General features: G+C 61.8%; 2 protein-coding genes across 5 annotated transcripts; both read right to left on the bottom strand.

Annotated features, from left to right (window-relative positions):
- Positions 1 to 1,135: 1,135 nt before the first annotated feature.
- On the bottom strand, positions 1,136 to 8,210 carry RIN1 (Ras and Rab interactor 1). 3 transcript variants are annotated; one of them, XM_073351641.1, is made up of 11 exons: positions 8,192 to 8,210; positions 7,710 to 7,772; positions 7,348 to 7,531; positions 6,745 to 6,859; positions 6,470 to 6,542; positions 6,004 to 6,095; positions 4,741 to 5,544; positions 4,085 to 4,390; positions 3,310 to 3,441; positions 2,390 to 2,541; positions 1,136 to 2,080 (listed from the first exon to the last, which is right to left on the bottom strand). In XM_073351641.1, the coding sequence occupies exons 2-11, from the start codon at positions 7,733 to 7,735 to the stop codon at positions 1,826 to 1,828; spliced, it is 2,139 nt and encodes a 712-aa protein (XP_073207742.1). In that variant the 5' UTR covers positions 7,736 to 7,772; positions 8,192 to 8,210; the 3' UTR covers positions 1,136 to 1,825. The 3 variants fall into 3 exon arrangements, with proteins under 3 accessions (XP_073207742.1, XP_073207741.1, XP_073207743.1); XM_073351640.1 differs by lacking the exons at positions 7,710 to 7,772; positions 8,192 to 8,210 and having other exon boundaries at positions 7,348 to 7,609; XM_073351642.1 differs by lacking the exons at positions 7,710 to 7,772; positions 8,192 to 8,210 and having other exon boundaries at positions 7,362 to 7,450.
- Positions 8,211 to 10,800: 2,590 nt separating this feature from the next.
- Positions 10,801 to 18,216, bottom strand: BRMS1 (BRMS1 transcriptional repressor and anoikis regulator). Of its 2 annotated transcripts, XM_073351636.1 has the most exons (11): positions 17,523 to 18,216; positions 15,896 to 16,041; positions 15,475 to 15,565; positions 15,083 to 15,210; positions 14,261 to 14,340; positions 13,724 to 13,820; positions 13,045 to 13,137; positions 12,542 to 12,606; positions 11,741 to 11,780; positions 11,263 to 11,386; positions 10,801 to 11,024 (listed from the first exon to the last, which is right to left on the bottom strand). In XM_073351636.1, the coding sequence occupies exons 1-11, from the start codon at positions 17,852 to 17,854 to the stop codon at positions 10,898 to 10,900; spliced, it is 1,323 nt and encodes a 440-aa protein (XP_073207737.1). In that variant the 5' UTR covers positions 17,855 to 18,216; the 3' UTR covers positions 10,801 to 10,897. The 2 variants fall into 2 exon arrangements, with proteins under 2 accessions (XP_073207737.1, XP_073207736.1); XM_073351635.1 differs by having other exon boundaries at positions 11,023 to 11,386.
- Positions 18,217 to 18,291: the final 75 nt, after the last annotated feature.

Here is an 18,291-nt window from a genome sequence, read left to right as displayed (position 1 = left end):
TGCCAGGCCCCTCCCTGAGGCTGTGGCATTGTGCAGGCCGCCACAGACCGGGGAGCTGGGCGCAGAGCCTCAGTGTCCAGCCACAGGCAGAGCCAGTCGCAGCGCCTTGGGAGAAAACCACAGTGAAACCCGCCAGGGCACCCCCTTCACAGCGGGTGTTGGCCGAGCTCATCGCCCCCACCAGGGCTCCTGGCATCCTTCCTTCCCGCATCCCCAGCTGCCTGGGTGCCGTCCTCCATCCCCCCCTCGTTCAGGGGCTCCCTGCCCTTCCCCCAAGCTCCTCCTTGCCAGGGGCTGTCTGCTGCCCCTTCCCCCATACCAGGGGCCCCCATTCTTCCCCACCCCCGCGTGGGCTCTGTCAGCTCCTCCTTCCTCCATACCAGGGCCCCCCATTCTTTCCCGCCCCCGCATGGGCTCTGTCAGCTCCCCCTTCCCCCATACCAGGGGCCCCCATTCTTCCCCCCCCAGCATGGGCTCTGACAGCACCCCCTTTCCCCATACCAGGGGCCCCCATTCTCCCGCTCCTGCCAAGGGGGCTGTCTGTCCCCCTTCCCCTGTACCAGGGGCCCCCATTCTTCCCTTCCCCGCCAAGGGGTCTGTCAGCTCCGCCTTCCCCTCACACCAGAGCCCCCCTATTTCCACCCATGCCAGGGGCACTGTCTGTCTCACTCCCACAATTTTCATTTCTTCTCTTTCTGTCCAGGAGCTCAGTCACATAGGGTTTCAATGTCTCAAACTCCACCTGGAGGCTGGGCAGAGCAGAAATGACAGCGGTGTTGTGCCGGAAGGTGTTAATTGTTGTCATCAGCAGTGGGGCTTGAAGCTATGGCTCTGCTACCGGATGCTGGGGTTCCAGGGGCCTCCCATTTCCCCCTTTTGGTTTCTCTGATTTTCACCAACATCCAACGGCTCTTGCCCATTGCTGCCTAGAACGTTCCTGGAAATGTTGGAATTGATTGTACGCAGCGTTCAAAAGTTATCTTGTTACAAATAGAGACAGCCAAACAGATGGCACATCGTTCAGCCAATAAAGCAGACCCTACAATAATATCCACAGGAGAGTTTCGTGTTCCAGAGTGTTGTATTTATCAAAAACATATATTGAAGTTTCAGAAATGAAAAAAAAAAACACAGACTTGAGTTAAAAACAAAGAATGCCACTCTTCGAACAAAGTAAATCTTTTTTACAAATAGCAAATAAAGTAGGCCCTACAATAATATTGATACAAGAGCATTTTGTTACAGAACTCCTTTTTCTTTTAATATATGAACAAATTGTAAATTTGAGGCCTCAGACAAACCAGGCCGTGTCGCTTTTGGGAGAATAAAAAATAAAAATGAATTTCCCCCCTAAAAAATATTTAATAAAGTAGGCCCTATAAAAATAACATCAGCAGAAGAGGTTTTTGGGCCAGCAAATCCCCCTGGTGTATGGACATTGATCCTCTGTGTCACGAGAGAAAGAGTCTCTCTCTCTCTCTCTCTCTTTCGGCATTTAACTGACTCTTATTCAAGCCAGGAGTGATTGTCACAAGCTAAGATACTCCCTGCCCCACCCCCAAAGTGAGGAAAAGGCTCCCCCAGCACCCCTCCCCCCGGAACAGGGAGGGGCTACCGGGGACAGACATTCCTTCCACACTGCTGCAGGTCTTATTCGCCTTGTTTTACAGAAGGGGGAAGCTGAGGCACCAAGAGGGAAGTGGTCATAAAGCCAGTCACAGTAGAGCTTGGACTAGAATCCAGGAGATCTCACTCCCAGGCCCACTGCTCTAACCTATAGGTCCCACTCCCCTCCTAGATCTGGGACAGAACCAGGCATCCCAGGTCAGAGGGGTTCATCCAGGTCGACAGCCCCTTCGCGGAGCAGCCTGTGTGGGGGTCCTGGCCAGGGTCCCATCTCCCCGGGATGGTGGTGCTGGGCTGGGTGCTCCTGGGGCTGGCGCTGTCCTTCAGGGTGCAGGGGGAGACTGTTGTCTGTGGGGTGCCCCCGTAGCTGCTCTGCCGTCCCCTGGGCTCCCAGAGCAGGTGTGGTGGAGTGGCACCCACTGCAGGGGGCCTGGGTCTTCTCAGGCTGTGGGTCCTGGAAGGCAGAGCAAGTCAGGGACTAAGTGGGCATGGGTGTGGGGGGTGGGACTAAGAGCAGCAGGGACTAATGGGGATGGGGGGCAGGGACTGAGTGGGCACTGAGGCGGATGGAGGGGCAAAGATGGGGTGATGGGGGGATAGGGATTGAGCAGGCACCAGGGGTGATGGGGGGACTGTGCAAGCAGCGGGGAGGGATAAGGAAGGGGGTAAGGATGGAGCGGGGCGTGGGTGGAGTAGGGGCAGGGACCGGGTAGGTAGCAGGGAGTCCCCGTCAATGACTCCCCCAGAGCACTTCCCCACATACCTGGCATGGGCTGCCAGGGGGCCGCCCTGGGGGGCACAGGCGCTGCCAGCTCAGGGTTCTCTGTACATTGGGGTGCAGCTCCCTTGGCTCCTCTTCATGGAAATGCTCCAGCAGGGCCAGGCTGGCCTGGAGAGTGGTCAGGTAATAGCCACCTGGGGGAGGATGGGGTGTAGATTGTCAGGCCAGAAGGGACCCTGGGAATTCTCTAGGCTGCCCTCCTCTCTGCACAGGGCTGCCCTGAATTGATTCCTGGGGGAACTAGCACAGATCTCAGAAAAACATCCCCCCTGCTTTAGACACTGCCAGTGACGGAGAATCCAGCCCTCTGTGCCCCTGGTTAATTCCCCTCACTTACAAACGTGCACCTTATTGCTAGTCTGAATTTGTCCAGCTTCCACCTTCGGCTGCTAGACTGAAGAGTCGTGTGCTCTCCCGTTTCTGTTCCCCACGTAGGTACTTAGACTGGGATCACGCTTAACCTTTTCTCTGTTAAACTAAACAGATCGAGCTCCTGGGGTCTCTCCCTCTGAGGCTTGTTCTCTGAGCCTTTCGTCATTCTCGTGACTCTGCTCTGAGCTTTATCAGCATCCCTCTTGCTTTGTGGGCACCAGGACCGGCCGCAGGGCACCAGTGCCACACCCGGAGGTAACAGAACCTCCTTTCTCCTCGTCGAGATTCCCCTGTTACACACCCCGGGACCGCTTTAGCCCTTTTGGTCACAGCGTCGCACTGGGAGCTCAGCACTGGGAGCTCACGTTCAGATGATTAGGTGGGTCCCCCCAGCATTTAGGGAAGTAAACGGACTCAGGGATTTTCCCCTCTAGGGGGCGCCATCTCTGATCTGGCCCCAGGGTGAGGGGACTGGCTGGCTTAGCGGGACAAGGAAAAGGGGTAGTGGAGGGCCTAGGCGTCTTCCTTACCTTCGCCCAGGAGCTGGCTGGGTTCCATCAGCTCCATCATGTACTCAGCCTCCATGAGCAGCTGGGGCAGGTCGCACTGAGCCAGGATGAAACTCAGAACTGGCAAGAACTCGTCCGCCCCATAGCTCCCATCTGGGGGGAAGAGGGGACATGTGAGTGGGTGCTGGCAGGGATGTAGCAGGAACATAAGGGGGATGGGGGGGTCCTGGCAGTAGGGGAGGCAGGTGGCGTTGGGAGCATGAGCTGGGGGAGGGGGGCTCCCAGCGGGGAGTAGCATGGAGAGCACAGGCTGGGCAGGGATGGGGGAGGGATCCTGGAAGCTGAGGAGGCATGGGGTGCAGGTTGCACAGATGGGGGGACTGGGGAGGGAGGGGCAGGGGGAGACCAGGGTGGCTATGTTAGGTGTGGGAGGGCACAGGGGTCAGTTACGGGGTGGGCAGGTATGGGGATGTGGGGAGGATCAGGAGGTTGTAGGGAATGAGCAGGTTGGAGGTGGGGGGGCGGGCTGGGTGGTATGGGGGTGGTGCTGGGGAATAGGGGGCCGTTATGGGGGTTGTCCGTACTTGGGGACAGATCTATGGCTGCAGAGACGCCCTCCTAGGCCTGGGTGCTGGGTGAGGAAGAACGGGGGGCAGGGGGGCCATGCAGGTTAGGGTGGTCGGGAAGGCTGTGCGGGGCCACCCCCCATGGCTCTGCAGACGCCTTTGCAGCCCTGCAGGAGCAGCATCACGCAGGCGAGGGAGGGGAGGGGGGGAAGGGATGAAGGGATCCGTACCCGGGGCTGCCCCCATGGCTCGGTAGACACCCTTGCAGGCCTGCAGCAGCAGTGTCACCTGGGTGCTGGGCGAATAGGCGCGCAGAAGCTGCAGCAGTTTGCGCCGTGCCCGCTGGGTGTCAGGGGGGCCAGGCAGCATCGCCCGTGCCGGGAAGGCAGCAGGGCCCCGCTCCCGCACCAGCCGCAGGTTCTCCCGGAGCTGGCCCAGGGACCCATCTGCCATGCGTCGCCTGCACAGCCGTGATGCCAGCACTGGTTTGAGGGGCTTCAGCACACAACGATGGAGGGCCCGTTCCAGCACAGCATCTGTGGAGTAGGAGTGGGTTACATGGGCTAGCGACAGAGCCAGGAGTCCCGGCTCCCAGCCCCACTGCTCTAACCCACTAGGCCCCACTCCCTTCCTGAGCTGGGAATAGAACCCAGGTGTCCTGGCTCTCCCCTGCCCCAACCCCCACCCTTCTCTTAGAACCCAGCAGTCCTGGCTCCCAGCCACCCCTGCTCTAACCATTACACCCCACTCGCCTCCCAGAGCTGGGGACAGAACCCAGGAGTCCTAGCTCCCAGCCCCACAACTCTAACCCAGTAGACTCCATACCCGTCCCAGAGCTGGGAATAGAACCCAGGCACCCTGGATCCCTCCCCCAAGCCCCACTCACCCAGCCTGTGGTCAGGCAGCAGCGTGGGGCTTGGCAGCTCCAGGGCTGGGCTCTGCAGCAGCTGGGCCTTGGTGTGGGTCAGGAAGGTCCGGATGGGGCTCAGCAGCTCGTGGCTGGACTGCCACTCCCCCCCGCCACCCCTCACTAGGGTCAGGAAATCCTGGACGCTGGCTCCCAGCCTGGTGCTCCGGTCCCGCGCCAGCCCCTCCACGGCCCGTGACAGCTGTTTCTCAGGGGCCAGCACTGCCAAGACGGCATCGCTCATGCAGCGCAGGGGGGCACGGGGGCGGCGCTGGGCAGGAGGTGAGGGGGCCCGTGGACCCCCACCCCCCTCGCTCTCTGAGCCACTGGGGGACCCACTGTCCAGCTCCTGCAGGGATGGGAGGCTGCTCCCGGCTGGCTCGGGATTAAGAGGCTCCCCAGCCCGCTGGGGAACCCGATACCCTGACGTGCTGAGCGGTGAGTACTGGCCCGGTTCCTGGCGCAGGGTGGGGGACGTCCCTGTCTGGCTGGCAGGGATGGGGGGCGGTGGCTTGGGGGGAGGTGAGAGAGGGCTGGAGGTCTCGGTGGACACCCGCACTTTAATGCTGCGCTTGAAGTCGTCCCGCCGTGAGCCCCCATCCCTGCCCTGGAACAGGGGGTTCAGGAAGCCCAGCGCCCCGTTGCCCAGGCCGCAGTCCAGCTCCCTTGGGCTCCGCGTGGGGATCGCACCCAGCTGGCCAGCTGCAGGGGCAGCATCCTCACAGAGTTGGGGCTCAGGCGACTCCAGGGGGTCCTTGGCATTGAGAGAAGAGCTCCAAAACTCTGGGGGATGGGGGAGGAAAAGAGGGGTCAGCACCGAGGAGAGGACATGGGGCCTTTCCCCTCTAGGGGGCGCTGGCTCTGATCCAGCCCAAGGTGGGGGGCCTGGCTGGCTTAGGGGGCCGGAAATGGGATATGAGCCTTTCCCCTCTAGGGGCCACCGGCTCCAATCTAGCCCCAGGCCAGGGGGAGGGGAGGGGAAGGGAATTAGAGGAGAAATGGAGGGGAGGGATTTCCCGGCTACCTAGTGGGTGCAGGGAGGAGGTGCAGGGTGATGGGGGAAGGGGAGTGGGGATGGGGTGGAAATGGGGCACACAGAGAATGGGCAGGGAGGGACCAGGGGGGATTGAAGGGAGAGGAAGGATCAGGGAGAGGAGTGTAGGGGCCACTGAGATGTGGGGGAGGGGTGGGGGTCTGAGAGAGGGGTCCAGGGGGAAGGGCTGTTGGGGGGGTGTCACTCACCGAGCCCCAGGTGGGAAATGGCCTCCAGTTCCTTGTGCGACACCGCCTGCTGGATGGGCTGGGGCAGGCGCAGGGCGACCGGGAGAACCTCCCTAGGGGGACAGTGCATCAGGCTCTGACAGCAGTCCCAGGGCTCCCTCCTCCCCCTCGGGCACTCCCCCAATTCCCTTCTGCCCCGCCCCCTCCCCCAGGGGCACTCCCCAATTCCCTTCTGCCCTTTGCCCTCTCCCCCAGGGGCACTCCCCAATTCCCTTCTGCCCCGCCCCCTCCCCCAGGGGCACTCCCCAATTCCCTTCTGCCCTTTGCCCTCTCCCCCAGGGCTGCCCCAACACCCTCTGTCCTATAACCCCTCTGCTGTCCCCCACTGCCCTGGACACTACAGGATCTCCATCCACTGGGAGCAAGGGAGAGCTGGAGCTGTGGTGGAGCTCAGATTTTGGGGTGCCCCCCCCATCCTCCCACTCACCGGCTCTGGCAGTAGGAGGCCACCAGGTGCAGCATGTCTGGGAAGCTCTGGGATGAGCCCTCCAGGGAGATGCCTGCAAAGAGAAGGACCCTCAGACCTGTGGCACTAGGAGGCGCTCTCCCTGGCAGTCAGTACTTGCCTACTGGCCCAGTGCAGCACTAGGGGGCACTGTGCTGCAGGGAGCTGGGGGGCTCAGTAGGGCACCAGACGCAGGGCTGCGTGTAGACGTGGCGCTCCCGGGGGGCACAGAGCAGCACAGACAGATGTGTCCCTACCGGCTGCTCTCTCTTGCAGGCAGTAGCTAGCGACGAAGGCCGGGGCCAAGTCATCTAGGAGGCGCAAGCAGAGCACCCGGCGTCGGTGTGTGTTCGATCGGCGCACCAGGAATGTCTGGGGCAAGAAGGGGGCATCTGTCAGCAGGAGCTACACCGGGGCTGGGGACATGGAACACTTCCCAATATCCACCCCCTTCCCTGCTCAGCCCCATGCACCCATCCAGTGTGGGATCCCCCACTCCCAATCAGCCCTGTGGACCCATCCAGTGTGGGATTTCCCCCCCATCAGCCCCATGGACCCATCCAGTGTGGGATTTCCCTCCCCCAGTCAGCCCCATGGACCCATCCAGTGTGGGATTTCCTCCTCCCCACATCAGCCCCATGGACCCATCCAGTGTGGGATTTCCCCCCACCCATCAGCCCCATGGACCCATCCAGTGTGGGTCCCCCCCCCATTAGAGCCATGGACCCATCCAGCCCAGTATTATTCCCCTCCCCAGATGAGCCCCAGGGGCCCACACTGCCTGAAAACCCCCATCAGACCAATGGACCCATGTGCCCCAGTATCCAGCCGGGCAGGGCAGAGGCCCCCTGAGCCCTCACCCCGGGGGGCTCACGCTGCAGGATGTGCAGGGCGGTGGCAGAATTGAGGCTCAGCTGCAGCCAGACAGACTGGGTGAGAAGCAGGCGATCCAGGAGGCTGACGCTGTTCAGAGACCCCCGGGCTGGCCTGGGCTGGGGGAAGACGTGTGGGTCTGGGACATCGTACACCGGGTCACGCCCCAGGCTGAGAAGGGAGACAGCGCTGTGAGGAGGGCGGGGAGCCCCTAGCACTAAGGGCCAGAGCATGGAACCCAGGAGTCCGGGCGCCCAGCCCCACCTGCTTTAACCCACTACCCCCCACCCCCACCTGGGCTAGACCTCAGGAGTCCTGGCCCCCCACCTCCCAGGCCCCTCTGCCATACCCGACTGGCTGGTCCGGGGGCTCCATCTCGGCTGGGTGACCAGGCTGCAGAGACAGGCTCCCTCTGCCAGAAACAGGAGCTGCTGTTAACCCTTAGCGGACCCCCCCACCCCCTGGTACCCACTCTCCTGGGCCCCCCAGGGGCGGCTGAGTGTGGGGCAGCCCAGCCCAGCCCAGCCCGACGCCAGCCCTGAACCGCTACCGGGAAGCTGCAGGAGGAGCAGGAAGGGCCACGACTCAGACCCACGTGGCCCTTGCTGGGAATACGCTTCTCCCCCGGGCCGGGGGCCCTGGCGGGGCGCTGAGATGCGGCCACCTCTGGGGTGGGGCGCGGGGGCTGTTTGTCCCTGGAGCGCAGCCGGGGAGAGGGGGCTCCTGCCCAGGGCGGGCTGCGGCAGCGGCGACCCCGGCAGTGCCCCGGCTCCGCGGGAGGGGGAGCTGTTCGGGCCTGGGCCAGGAATGCGCGAGTCGGCTCTGACTCACCGTCACACCCAGCCCTGGCACAGGGCTGGGCCAGCCCCAGGCAGGGACGGGCGGGCTCCCCCCTCCCGCAGCGCAGTCACGTTTCCAAGGCAAAGCTCTCTGGGCTGGCACAGCCCATGCGGGGGCGCAGATCTAATCGGCAACCCAGCCCCGGGGCAGGGGGAACAGGAGGAGACACAGCCTCCCAGCGTGCCCATTTTGTACAGGGGTAAACTGAGGCACGGAGCAGGGTGTTGCCCAAGCGAGAGTCCAGGAGTAGTGGCTCTCAGCCCCTCTGCTCTAACCCCCTAGGCCCCAATCCCTGAGCTAAGAATAGAACCCAGGCGTCCTAGCTCCTAGCTCCCTGCTCTGACTCATTAGACCCCACTCTCTTCCCAGAGCTGGGGCTAGACCCCAAGAGTCCTGGCTCCCAGCCCCCACTCCTCTCCCTGCGCTGGGGTAGAACCCATGGACCCATGTCCATGCTCCTAGTGCCCAGCACCCTGCTCTAGCCACTAGCCACTGTTCCCCTTCCAGATGGGAGAGAAAGGTCAATCTTAGGGCTGCAGGGCAGGTGTGTAATTGTGTGTGTATAATCACAAAGAAATGGTGCTTGGAGGCAGGGCAGTAGATGGAGGAGTTGGGGGGGGGGATGCAGGGGAGAGAAAATTAGCAAGAGATGGAAAATCCATCAGAACCATCCCAGATCCCCTCCCCTGATCTCAGCTCCCTCCCAGCTCCCACCACCCCTTTTCAGCCCCCCCCCCCCCCAGGTCCTGAGCTTGAAATAGCTGCTGGGCTGCTCCCTCCCTGCCTGGAGTGAAGTTTTGATGTGAACAGAGCTTACATGGCGGCTCATCCTGGTGGAGTCCCCACTGCCCACTTCCCACTCCCCTAGTGCCCCATGCAGCCCCACGCCCCGTCCCAATGCCCCCAACCGCAGGCCCTTACCTGGCAGTGCCCCCTTCGCTGTCTGCAGCATCGTTACTAATTCATTATTCCCTTCACTCCCAGGTTGAACTCAGATGCGCTGGGCTCTGAGCATGTCTGGGTTGCCAGCCAAATTCAGCAGCTGCCTGGCCACCCCCAAACACCAGGGGTCCTGGGCACCATCCCTAGGGTCTTGCTTTATCTTGGGTTTTGTATCTGTCTCCAGCCCCCAGCCAAGAGCCCTGCCCAGATGCCCTATCCCCTCCCAATACAGGGAGGGAAACTGAGGTACAAACAGGGGAGGGGACTCTGCCACTGTCAGCCAGCCAGCTGGGAAGAGAACCTAGGGGTCCTGGCTTCCAGCCAGCAACCCCACCTCCCCAACCAGTGGACCCCATAGTCCTTTCAAAATGAAGGATAGAACCCAGGAGTCCTGGATCCCAGTGCCCCTGTCCCGCTTGAACCCACAGCCCTCCTAAAACTGGATAGAACTCAGGAGTTCTGGCTCCCAGACCCCAATCAGCTGGGCATGCAGAGAAGGGAGCTGAGCCATGGGGAGGGTAGTGGGGTGTTGGAATCCAGATCAGTTCTCTGGACCACTCATGGGGTGTCAGGCTAAAGAGACCCCCTGTGGGCAGGAGGGTTTGAAAGCCCAGCACAGGACAGAACCAAGGAGATTGGGGCAGGGTTCCCAGGTCTGTGCCAGATCCCACCCTGTGACCCAGTCCCACTCACCCTAAGGCCCTTGTAACCTCTCCAGGGCCTGTGAAGTTGGGGTGCAGCTCTGGCTGGGCTCATGCAGAAGGAATGGGAAGGGATCCCCCATTCATTACCCCCCTTGCTATGCTGAGGAGTGCAGGCAGCTGCGATTCTGGGGGAGGCCTGGCTGAGAATGGGCACGGCCCAGACACGAGACCCCCCAGGCTGTCGGCCACATGAGCGGCTCCCAGCAATATGGTCTGGCCAGGGACTGTGGGGGGTCCTGTCTTTCCTGAGGGGAAGGAAGGCTGGAGAACGGGCAACAGTGCAGGCTAGGAGAGTTGGCTGGGGGGTCCCAAAGGTGCTGCCACTTGAGGGAAAGGAGCCAGGGTGGGTGTCCCAGAATCAAAGCAGGTTGGAGTCAGGGGGTGCCCTGATGCTGCAATGACCCCCCTAAGGGCCAGCTGTTCTGGAGGGGCTCAGAGACAAGAGACGGTGCACACAGCTGGGGCGGGGCTGGCTTGGAGCTGGGGATCCTCTGCGCCCCAGCAAGGGGACACCCCACTCACCCTCCACCCCCAGCCCACCCTGGAGCCAGAACGGAGTTGGCGTCCCCTAGAAGAGAAAAGGCCCATGCCCCACTCCCCATTCCCCAGCATATGCTGAAATGAATCAAAGGGCCAAGAGTTTGTATGTTTCACTTGGTTTTTAATGTGAACGCTTCCAGGGGGCTGGCCCAGGCCCAGGGCTTTTCCTGCTGAAGCCCCTGGAACCAGCACCCCTATTTCCCTGAGGGGCACAACAGCCCCAGGCACTGGGGTTTACGAGCAGCCCCCCAAGATTGCTACAAACATCAGAGTCCTAGTGACGGAAGTGAGCAGTGAAGCCTCGTGCTGGCCTGTCTGCAGGGATCTGAGGCGGGAGCGCTGGCCATGGGAACACGCTGCCGGGCAGGGCCCCAGAGTCCTCTCCATCGGAGTCCTAATGCAAGGGGAGAGCAAGCCCAGCCACTCGCTGCGCCGGGGAGGGTCCGTGGGCCGTTGGTTTCCAGGAGGAGGCCTGTGCCGAGCCGCAGGGCTGAGCCACGAGAGGGCCCGCTCAGGCCTTGCGCACCGAGTACTTGCCCTTCTGCAGCTGTGAGACGTAGATTTTGGTCTTGGTGCCATCCTCCCGGCGCAGCCAGACCTCCCCAGTGCTGACAGCTGTGATCACAGCCCTGCGGGGGAGAGCAGGGGTCACACCAGGTCCCCAAAGACAGTCAGTTGCGCTGCCTCCCCCGCCCTGGGACTGGATTAGAGCCAGTACCCTCTACTGGGGAAAGGCCCTGTATCCTATTCCCTGCCCCCTGAGCCAGCCAGTCCCCTGCCTTGGGGCTGGATCAGAGCTGGTGCCTCCTAGAGGGAAAAGGCTCCATGGCCCATTCCCTCCAGCCAGCCAGTCCCTGGCCACTCACTGCGCGGGGCGCCTCGTCCCCGACCTCCAGGATGACGCTCTGCCCTTTGCTGTAGATCTCGCCCTCGTAATGCAGCCGCCCGTCCTCACAGCGGGCTGAGAATTGGGCCCCCGGCTTCTCCACCTTCACCAGCACTGGGGGGAGAGAGGAGGTCAATGCTGGGGGGGCAGGCACAGCCCTACATACCTGAGGATGGGCCCTGCTGGCAGCAGCAGGACCAGGTTAGCTCATGTCCTGGCTGAGGCACTGGGGGAGACCAGAGGTGGCAAGGGGGATCTGTGCAGGGTGGTGGAGGGCAACAAGATGGCTGGCGAGGAGCCATGAAGAGGCAGGAGGGACACGGCTGGGATTCAGGGGGGCCCAGGTCAGAGCCAGTGCCCCACTCCCTGAACACCTGAGCCAGCCAGTTCCCTGCCCTGGGGCCAGACTGGAGCTGGTGCCCCTAGAGAGAAGAGGCCCCATATCTTATCCCTTTCCCCAGCTCTTACCATCTGATTTTCTTTTCTGGGGGGACACGGCTGCTTTAGCCTGTAGGGAGAGACAAGACGATTAAAGGGGCTTATGCAGGGAGCGTGCTCAACCCCCTGCAACTGCTCACAGAACTATGCAGACCCCACCCATGCTGGTCCCCCAGGAAGAATGGCAGCATTAGCCTGTGTGACAGATGGGGAAACTGAGGCACAGGGTAAGGGACTCACTCAGCATCAGTGAACAGAACCAGGGAGTCCTGACTCCCAGCGCCCACTCTCTGCCCACAGCTGGGGATAGAACCCAGGAGTCTTGGTTCCCAGCCCCACCCTCCCCATCACTCTAACCCACTAGACCCCTCCCCAGCTCTGCTCCCAGAGCTGGGGACAGACCCCAGGAATCCTGGCTCCCAGCTTCTGGCCCAGCTATGCAAATAGTGACTTTTAAAGGGCATATTAAGAATACATATGAAAACAATCCCATTTCCACATGTTTGATCCCAAATGGCAGAGCTAGGAAGGGGGATTATTATGGGACATGGTGTTTTGCAGCACAACTAAGGGTGTGTATGAGGGGTGGTTATTAAGGGACCCAGGCAACCTGTGGGGCAGCCAGGGGACATGTGTGTGTGGGAGGGGCTTAAGGGATCCAAGCATTGTGTGGGGTGGCCAGGGGTGTGTGAGGGACTTGGGGTCCTGTGGTGTCGCTGAGGGATGTGTGGGATGGGGTTTAAGGGACTCAGGCATTGTGGGGGGTGGCCAGTGGTATGCAAGGAAGTGGGGGTTATTAAAGGACCCAGGCATCCTGTGGGTCAGCCTCACCTTTTTGATGGCCGTCCAGTCTTCCAGGATGTCAATGTCCCGCAGCATGTAGACGATGTAGGGGCGTGAGGGGCACGTTAAGGGCTTGTAGCCATACACAGCCATGGTGATCATTTAGCCCTATTCCCTTTCACACCAACTCGGGGGGGAGGGGGCAGCACTAGGATGCAGGGGGTGGGGAGATAGTGGCAGCCAGCCAGGAGCCAACAGGACTCCCTGCCACAGGGCACCACAGAGTGGGGAGCCCCCGGGCCAGACATCCCAGCTCCCTCTTCTCCCAACATCAGCACTGGGACTGGAAGGGTCAGGGGGCAGGACTGATGGGAGGCCTGGCGGGATGGGTCTGTTCTGGGGGAGGAGATACCAGCATGGCCAGCGGGGGGGGGGGGGGGGAAGATACCAGCAGAGCATGTGTGTGTGTGGGCGGGGGGGACAGGACACCAGCATGGTCCTTGCCCCAAGCCCAGCGGAGGGAGGGGGATGGGATACTAATGTAAGGATATCAGACACAAGTGGCGCTTTCTTCCTCTTGGCGGGCCGGAAGGGATCCCACTTCTTGAGGCTGTTCTTGGGGCGCAGCTTGTCGTCCCACCACTCTAACCCAGGAGGAGAGGACAAGGGTCAGAGGACAGCCCCACCCACCAGGCTGGGGGGGGGCCTGCTTGGCAGCAGCCCCCTCTCTCCCTTCCCCCTGCCCCACAGGGATGCCTCTGTGGGGCAAAGGGGACTCAACCCTCTTTCCCCACTGGGGCTGCCAGTGCAGGGGAAGTTAGTGCCCTCTGGGGACAGGAATGAGGGGAATGGTTTGTGCCAGGAGTGGGGGGGCCAGTGATCCTGCCCCATGAGGGACTGGACTGAGACCCAGCAAACTCGCCTCACACATGGAGCAAATGAACAGCTAGAAAGTGGGAACAACGCTAGGATATTGGGCAGGATGGACCCGTTGGTCTGATCCATGGGGTGCAGGGACCCTGGACACAGCTGCCTTTGTAATGGGGATGTGACACCCGGGCCCTGTGGGGGGCAGCAGCAGTGTGGCAGGGGGCATCAAGCTGGGGATGATTGTGGGGGCAAACTGAAGTGAGAGCAGGTTAGAGGCACCCTGGATGACCAAGGAGGCAGAGACACGTGGAGAACGGCAGCGGGGGAAGGGGGTTGAGGGAGGCCCCAGGGCTCACTGACCCGAGGTGATGTCAATGCTCTGCCGATCATCCTCCAGGCGCTGGATGCGCTCCAGCAGCTCGCTCTGCATGTTGTCGTACAGCAGCAGCTTCTCACTCTGTGTGGACAGGATGGGGTCGGGGGGTGCAGCCAGGATGGACCCACCCCACTGGCCCAGAGGACACTAGGGAGGCCCTGGAGGCGCAGCTAGACCCGATCCCACCCCAAGGCTGTGGGCTCCCAGCCTCCCACCTGGCTCGATTGGTCCCATTCCTGGACCCCCCGCAGTGGTTGGCGTCACCCACAGGTGCTCCCTGGGAATGCTGGGGGTGCAGAAGTCAGCCACAGGGCTCACACAGATGCGGCATCTGGAGCTGGGAAGTAGATGGAGGGTCTGCGGGAGCAGGGCAGTCCGTGGGGCACTCAGAGGCAAGATCAGGGGGCTTATGCAGGGGGCTCCTGTGCGGCGGGGAGGGACAGATGGGGGACTGCAGGGGACCTCAGCAATGGGACTGAGGGGGGCGGGGAAGAGCAAAGCGGGTTCATGAGGGCCCTCACCTCCAGGTGCTGGTGTGCTCCCTGCAGCTCACACTCGTGCTTGTTCCTGACCACCTCCAGGCACAGCCCCTTGTAGATGCCTGCAGAAAGGGGGGACCAGTGACCCCTGCCCACCCACCATCCCTCCACCTCCATGCCCAACCACAGCCCCTGCGAGATGCCTACCTTGGCTAACCCCAAGCCGACCATGAGGCTCCCAGTCCAAGTCCCTGCCCTCCTACCACCACAGCCTGGGCCCCGCCAGCCTCACTTCATAACTCCCCCTACCCTGAGATTCCTGCCCTCTGGGCCCTGCCATCAACTGCCCACTCTTGGCCCCACCCCTTCTTTCCACAGGTGGGCCTGGCCCCCACCTGCCTGAATCTCTCCACCCCTGAGCCCCCTCCCAGGGCCTGCCTGCCAGCACCCTCCTCTGAATTCCCACCCCACCCTGCAGGCCTGAGTCCCCCCCATGCCTCTCCTGAACCCCCTCCCCCAACTTCCTCTCCCACCGGCTCCCCCACCTGCCATCCATCCTCCCCTTTCCTGAACCCTTCCCTCCCCCCACTTCTGGGCCACACTGAATCTGGGCCCTGTCATTTCCGCCCCCAAGCCCAGCTGCCCCCAGCTCCTGAGCCTTCAACCCTTGCTGCTTCCTTAGAGCTGGTCACTGCCCTCTGAGGCCTGCCTGGACCAGGACAGCCCAGGGAACACAGCCAGCCAGCCACCCTCCCCCCGCGCCCTGGTCCTGAGCCCTGGCACCCCAACTCCTCAGCGGTGGGACCAGTCTCCTGTGGGGCAGCAGGGGATACAGATAACAGATGGGCAGGGCCAGGAGCTCACCAGCCACCTCGATGCGGATCTTCATGTTGTTCTGCAGGACACCCAGGGGGTCGAGGTACTCGGCTGCCCGTCCCGACGCCACATCCTCCAGCTTGGCCTTCACCTGGTTCAGTCGCTCCTTGAATAGCCTGCAGGGTGCACCAGCAGGGATTGAGCCCTGTCCAGCCCACCCAGCTTGCACTTGCCCCCCGCTTCCAACCTGCCCTGCCCAGCATGGTCCCGCTCTGCCTACTCCACCCAGCACAGCACAGGCCTGCCCAGCCCACCGTGTCAGCCCGCACTGAGACAGCCATCTCTGGGGTAGGGTGCAGGGACAGTTTATACCCAGTTTATACTCGCCTGGCAGTGAGATACAGGCACCTCAGGGGTGGGGAAGTCAACAGGGGACTCACTTTTCCTTGAGCTCAGAGAACTGCTTCTCCAGGTCACACATCTCATCCAGGCACTCACTGCGTCGCCGCTCACAGTCCTCCTCGTCCATCTCTGTAGGGCACAGCACATGTACCTTCCAGCCCACGCTCACCCTGGGCACAGTGCCGCACACAGACCACCCAGGGAACTGAAGCACACAGAGTCAGGACACTCACCCAGGGGGCAAACAGAACCCAGGAGTCCTGCTTCATAGGCCCATCCCCCTATAGCCCACTAGACCCCACTCTCCTCCCAGAGCTGGGAACAGAACCCACGAGTCTGGGGAGAGGACACCGGCCTGGCTGGGCCATGGCTCTTACCCAGGAAGCAGGGCCAGCCCCCAGTACTACTCCTTGATGAAAGGCTAAGCCCCATCCCAAATCCCCTTCCACACCCCAGTACCTGAGCTTTCTTCCTCGGACTCAGAAGGACTGGCACTATGCTCCTCCTCACTCTCCTCCTCTTCGCCATTCAGCTCAGGTGCCGAGTCCCCATCCCCCTCCATCTCCTCCGCCTCCTTGGGCGCCGGGTGCACCGGCATGGGCACTCTGGGTGATCAACGGCAGGGGTTATTGCCAGGTGGTCTGGGAGGGTCCTACTTCACTGCACCTCCCACTGCCCTCCTCCATCACATGCAGGGCAGGGGGCACTGGACAGGGACAGCTGCCCCCAACCCCTGGGACCCCCTGTGTGCCCAGAGCATGGCTCTGGACAGGGGCAGCTCCAACCCCCAACCCCTGCCAATGTGTAGCCCCTTGCCCCAGGGCCATCATAATTAGTGGACCCCAGTTTCCACTGGGAACAACACTGAGACCCAACAACTTGTTCCACATGTGGGCCCTGAATACATATCACATGGGGCCAGACCAGACCCAGCGCCTCCTAGAGGAGACAGGCCCTGTGTCTTATTCCCCCCCCCACACACCCTCAGCCAGCCAGTCCTCCTGCCATAGGGCCAGACCAGAGCCAGCAACTCCTTGTTCTCACTGCATTGTGATTTGCAGCCACCTTGAGGGGAGCTCCATGAAGCCGCCCAGTTGCTCTGTCAGGAAGAGAGGCGCTATCAGCTGGTAGCTGCTATTGCAATGGTGTCGGGACACGTGATGGGACTCTGCAGAGATGGGTGCTGGCCTCATCGGAGCCAGCACGGTGACCCCAGTGCTCCCGTGCCATGAGCCTGGAGCTCCCTCCTCGCCAACACTGCAGGGACCTGACTTCCAACAGCAGGCCCCATCCAGGCCCATGGGGCACTGGAGCCAGCAGGGAGCAGGGCTAGCAACGCTGGGAATACAGGCAGAGGCAGTAACAGAACCCAGGAGTCCTGGCTCCCAGCCCCCTGCTCGCTCTGTAACCATGGTCTGACCCAACTCCCTGCTGGGTTTATTGCTGCTTGTGCAATGCTGGGGGACACTCTCTTCCCCCCCACCCCTTGATGGGAATGGAATATCCCATCTTCTGCTCACTTGAGCGCCCTGAGGAACGTACCACTGCTATATATTCCCCCTCCAGTTGACATAGTCTGCTCTTTTCCCGTGCTGGGGAAGGCACCACTGAACCCCATACACAGCAGGAGGGCACAATTCACACGCCCCCCATGAGATGTTTTGGTCTCTTCCAGTTCCTTTGAGTTTGCTTTGGAAGATGCCATTCAGGTTCCCATGAAGGGGGACAGCAAGATACAGCTCACCCCTTCGATGGTGTGAGCCCCCAGTGCGTTTCCAATGGGGAATGGATCATTGAGCACCCACAATACGGGGGCCGCAACCCTCCCCTTTGAGTTGCAATGGTCTGGGCCGGCCGCCACTGTAAATTCTCCCCCTGGGGGTGCAATGGGCCGGCCTGCCCTCCCTTGATCGCAATGGGGATAGAACCAACAAGCTCCAGAAGCAGGGGAGGCAGCGAATTCCCCCCTTGGGCTGCACTGCTCTAGCCCAGCTTCCATTGATCTCAGCTGGGAATGCACCACCAAGCACCCCATGGAGGGGAGGCTGTGACGAATCCATCTCCCGCTGCTCTGAGCCCCACGTACCTCGGGGAGCCCAGGCCGGCGGCCTCCCTCCCGTAGGCGCTTCGCTTCTCCGTACCCGGAAGCTCCCCACCTACTGGCTCCGCCCCACCCTCTGCCAGCCAATCAGGGAGACCAGTTAGCCAGAGCGCCGTTGCCTCTATGGTTCCCAGCTGCCCCCTGCGCCGGGCCTTATGGGATAGTGGAGGATGGGGCATGTTCCCATGGCAACAGGACGCCCACAGCCTAGCGTGAGGTGAGCGACATACACCCAAAGTTGAGCTAAGGGGAATCCCCTGAACTGGTGTTGCCATGGCACCTAGTCTTACGGGCACCTGCTTGTGACACATCACCATGGCACCCAGTCAGGTTGTTGCCATGGTGCCAAGTCATGACATTACCAGGGGACCTGGTGATTCCTGGACAGTCTCATCACAATCTGCTGCAGCACCATTGCAGCATCGCCAGAGCACCAGTCACGGCGTTGCCATAACACTTGGCACCCAGTCCCAGTGCAGCCTTAGCACAGGACCTCTGGCCCCTTGCCATGGTGCCCAACTGCAATGTTGTCATGGCACCCATGGGACTGCCCCCGTCACCCAAGGGCCTGGAGAGAGGCCAGGGCTGTGTGGCTCTCTGCTCCCCTCTCTCCATCCTGAGCAGCATGGGGTGCATTGGCAGGAGGGTCCCTGCTTTGGCACACCAAGAAGTCAGCACCACCCACCAGTACCATATCTAGTGAGCCAAGCCCTGTGTGGGATAGATAAGTTCCAGCCACGGCCCCCAGCACCAC

The sequence above is a fragment of the Lepidochelys kempii genome, chromosome 7, assembly GCF_965140265.1.
Source record: "Lepidochelys kempii isolate rLepKem1 chromosome 7, rLepKem1.hap2, whole genome shotgun sequence".
In the NCBI taxonomy this organism is placed as follows: domain Eukaryota; kingdom Metazoa; phylum Chordata; order Testudines; family Cheloniidae; genus Lepidochelys; species Lepidochelys kempii.
Note: the sequence above shows the minus strand (reverse complement) of the source record. Positions and strands in the feature narration are given on the sequence as shown.